Genomic DNA, 4102 nt, shown 5'->3' on the forward strand with positions numbered 1-4102 from the left:
ACTCTTCTCACCGTCTTCCAATCTGCGGCTGTGGAGCCTCCACACCACACAGTGAGACAGCTGGTCAGAAAGCTCTTTATGGTGCTTTTGTAGAAGGTGGTGAGGATTGGTTGGGGCAGGTGGGCTCTCATCAACCTCCAAAGGAAGTACATGCACTTTTATGCCCTTTTGACCAGTGAGATAGTGTTTACAGTCCAGATGAGGTTGTCTGTGATGTGCAACCCCAGGAATTTGGTGGTGCTGACCACCTCTACAGCTGAGCTGTTGATGATCAGTGGAGTGTGGTTAGGCCAATTTTTCCTGAAGCTGACGATGATCTCCTTTGTCTTCTTCACATTCAGGGTCAGGATTACCTCTGCATAAGCCCACTAGCTGCTCCACATACTCTCTGAAGTCCTGGTCATTGTCGTCTCTGATGAGGCCCACCACTATAGAGTCATGTGCAAACTTCACAATGTGATTTGTGGTGAACCTAGGGATGCATTTATGTATCATAGGGGGGGAAAAGCAGGGGGCTCAGGTCGCAGCCCTGAGGGGAGCCTGTGGATTGGGGGATTACATCAGAGGTAATCTGTCCAACCAGGACTGACTGTCTGTTGGTGAGGGAGTCTAGTAGCCAATTGCAGAGGGGTTTATTGAAGCCCAGTTGTTCCAGTATTCCTATCAGATGCTGTGGGATGAAGTCCAGGAGCAGCATCCGCATGTAGGTGTTCTTCCCCTCCAGGTGTGCCAGGCTAAGGTAAAGACCAGAGGAGATGGCGTCTTACGTGGCGCAGTTTCATTGGTAGGTGAAATGGAACTGGTCGAAAGTTGGGGGGAGACTGGAGACGATGTGTTCTTTAACCAGCCTTTCCGAGCTTCATCATGATAGGAGTCATTTCCACAGACCGGTAGTCACTGGTTGAGGTGACCTGAGGCTTTTTTGGGACTGGAATGATGGTGGCAGACTTGAGGCATGCTGGCACTATGGTTTGGTCCAGCAAGGTGTTAAAAATGTCTGTGAGGACACCGGCCAGCTGACCCGCACACTCCTGATAACACACCTGCCCAGGTATGTTATCAGGGCCTAGGGCCTTTCTTGGGTTGACTGACCTCAGATTTTACCTCACTTCAGCTATGTGAAGTTTTCACTGCTGGAGTACTGTTTAGTGCCTCAAACCTACCAAAGAAGTTGTCTTGTTCATTTAGGAAGTCAGCGTTTTCTGCATATACCGGAGATTAGGGTGGTTTGCAGGCATCACCCATATGCCTTGCCACATCCTACTGGTGTAGCTGGCATCGTGGAAAATATCCTGGATTTTATGGCTATGGTTCTGCTTCAATGACATGATGGCACGGTATAAGTTGGTTCTCAGAGCCTCTCTATCAAAAGACTTGAATGCAGAGTTCCGTGCTTTTAGCAATTTCCGAACCTAACCATTCACCCAGGGTCGTTGGTGTGCTCAGGTCATGATGATTGGTGTTTTATGGGTCAGTGGTGATTAATACTGATAAGGATGGTGTAGTCACTTACTCACTGTACAAATCAGATTGTGATTTACTCACCCTGTGACCAATTAGAGATTCAGATGTGATTCCCGCTCATTCCCTTACTCGACCTGGGTACGAATTAGAGACCATCTGACTGTGCATCGGCCTGGACAAATAATGCCGTTGTTCATGTAGTAGCATAATATACTAATAAAAAGATATGATCTGGAATAGATAGTATAATGGTTTTTCATAATTGCTTTTTTCCCTCAAATGTAATCTGCAAATGCATTTGTTTAATTTTTTTTTAATTTTTGATCTAAAAAAAACATTTTAAAGGAAAACCAATGATCAGAAACAACACTTGCCTGTAACAAAGAAACAAGAGTGCACATGCACAGTACAAGGCTCCTAGTCTTGCAGATAAATATGCAAATATTGCAGATATCAGCATGTTTATCCACAAGACACACATTAGGATATCTCACAGAGGTATTACATACAGTTATAGGCTACAAAGGTAAAACAAAGGTCCCAGAACCTCCAGTCTTTCTGCAATGAGTTTATAGGATCTACCGGTAATTTGCAATATCCACCAGGCAGGGGATTTCTTAGGTGAATTTAACTCCCTAAATTGCCATTGGGATAGAGTGTGTATTTGGATGGTTGTTGTTGTGTGTGCCTCACTGTTGCTCTGTGAACTACTGGCAACCTGGAGGTACTCTTCCCACCTAATGTCTGTTAGTAAAAAATAAAATAAAAACAGAGCCTATATAAAGCCCATTAAATAGAAGGCTTAGCATTAGGTACATTTTGCTGCTAATGTTTAATTTAACCTGCAGTAGGGTGGCGCCACTAGGGGGTGGCAAGGGGTGGCCAAGGCCACTCTGTGCAATGCCCTGGGCACCCCACTTGCCAGTGTAAATTGTAGTAGCATCAGTTTAGCATCGTATCCCTTTATGCTCAGCGACATAACATTAAAAATCACACAATGAACCAAGATATGAGTAGGTGTTTACTTAAGTCTTTATTATCTCTAGATTCAAACCCTCAAATTATGGCTTTTAGTTTTAGTGTGCCAAGATTTTTAGTGGCCCCATCTGGCCACCCCTATGAAAGATCTCTGGAGGTGCCACTGCTCCAGTATTTAGGGATGGAAATGCTAATTTTTGCATAAAGCTGCTTCCACCATGTAAACATTAGGCCAATGTTCGATCATATACAGCTATAATAACCTTTCCAATAAGCTACCCACCTGACCCCAGTAAGAGTTAGTCTTTTTTTTTATTTTTATTTTTTTTTAAATAATGATATTTAATATTCAGTGAGTTAGAAACAACATTTTACCATTTTATATTCAGCTGATATTCTCTGAACAGAACACGCTCCTATGTTTCACTGTTTTCCTTTATTCTAGATGCGCTGGATCTGAGCGGAGGATAACCACCGTGCGCAGTCGCGCTCTCTCACCCAGCAGGGAGCCGCTTTTCCTGCTCAATTTTCGCCCTTAGCTTCGGTTCTTTAGAGGAGGGTCTGGCAGGATGGACACTCTTTGACAGCACTCAGATCTCCGCACATCTCAGCTGCGCGCACGTCCCTCGGTTTTCTCTGGCAACAGCAGCGGCACCTGTCGAGCTTCAGGTAGGTTTCGGTCTCTTTCGGAACTGCGCGGGGTTTTGAAGAGTTGCAGCTGTTTGCGGGCATCTGAGCTCAGTCTTAAGCTTTTTTTTTTTCCTGTCATCATTTTCAGGCTTCAGTCATGACAGGAGGAAAAAGCTCCCGTCCTCTTTCTGTGCTGGTCTGCTTCATCGCTCTGTGGCACACAAGGTAAGTTTGCGTGTTGTAAACGTTTTTGATCAATCGGAACGGACAGCTCCCTGAATGTGGAGCTCAGGAGCGCTTTTAAACACTGTAAGGACCAATTTAAAGAAAAGAAAAAAACAAAACAAGAACATTTGTTTGTTTATAAGGTATAGTTTTCTTTCCAGTCTCTGTGCGTTCAGCGCGCTCCGAGTTATTAGAAAACATCAGCATAAAATGACGCTCGAATCTCAGAAGCATCAAAATGAAGTTCAACACCAGGAACCACAATTAAAACCTTGAAAGAATTTGCAGTCATTCTATACTTAATCCTTTTCCCCCCACGTTAAGTGGCTATTACGCATGGAAGCTTTTAGGGAATAGAAATTATGGAAATTTAGAATAAGCCATTCCAGACAGTTTGGCTTTAAATGTTTTATGAGATTTCAAAATGATAATTGCTGTGAAATGAAAAATTTATGTGGAATTCTTTTAGTGGTGTGACATGCTGGGCATAGTTTGCCATTTGAATAATAAGGCAGTGAACTGCCAATCATAGATGTAACTTTAAGACATAGAGACCAACTTTTGAAAAAAGCCAACTAATAAATGAGCAGCATTATTATGCCAATACATGAGCTGTTTTGTATTATCCACCTGGTTTTATGTATCCCTTTTTATAATTTAATTACATTTTATTAATCTCATTCTGGAAAAATTCCCCTCTGCATTCAGCCCATTCCCTTGGGGAACAGTGGGCTGCCATTGTGGGGCACCCAAGGAGCAGTGTGGGGTTAAAGGAATAGTACACCCAAAACATGATTAGCCTTCA

General features: G+C 43.3%; 1 protein-coding gene across 1 annotated transcript in view; it reads left to right on the plus strand.

Moving 5' to 3' along the window:
* The first annotated feature begins 2995 nt into the window (after positions 1 to 2995).
* Positions 2996 to 4102, plus strand: part of gabra2 (gamma-aminobutyric acid (GABA) A receptor, alpha 2) — a 35652-nt gene continuing 34545 nt past the window's right edge. The window contains exons 1-2 of the mRNA XM_015393270.1: positions 2996 to 3111; positions 3221 to 3297. Of these exons, the coding sequence (XP_015248756.1) occupies positions 3230 to 3297 (68 nt within the window). The 5' untranslated portion in view covers positions 2996 to 3111; positions 3221 to 3229. The remainder of the gene's footprint in view (positions 3112 to 3220; positions 3298 to 4102) is intronic.

Source organism: Cyprinodon variegatus, unplaced genomic scaffold (genome assembly GCF_000732505.1).
Source record: "Cyprinodon variegatus isolate N-32 unplaced genomic scaffold, C_variegatus-1.0 Scaffold633, whole genome shotgun sequence".
In the NCBI taxonomy this organism is placed as follows: Eukaryota; Metazoa; Chordata; class Actinopteri; order Cyprinodontiformes; family Cyprinodontidae; genus Cyprinodon; species Cyprinodon variegatus.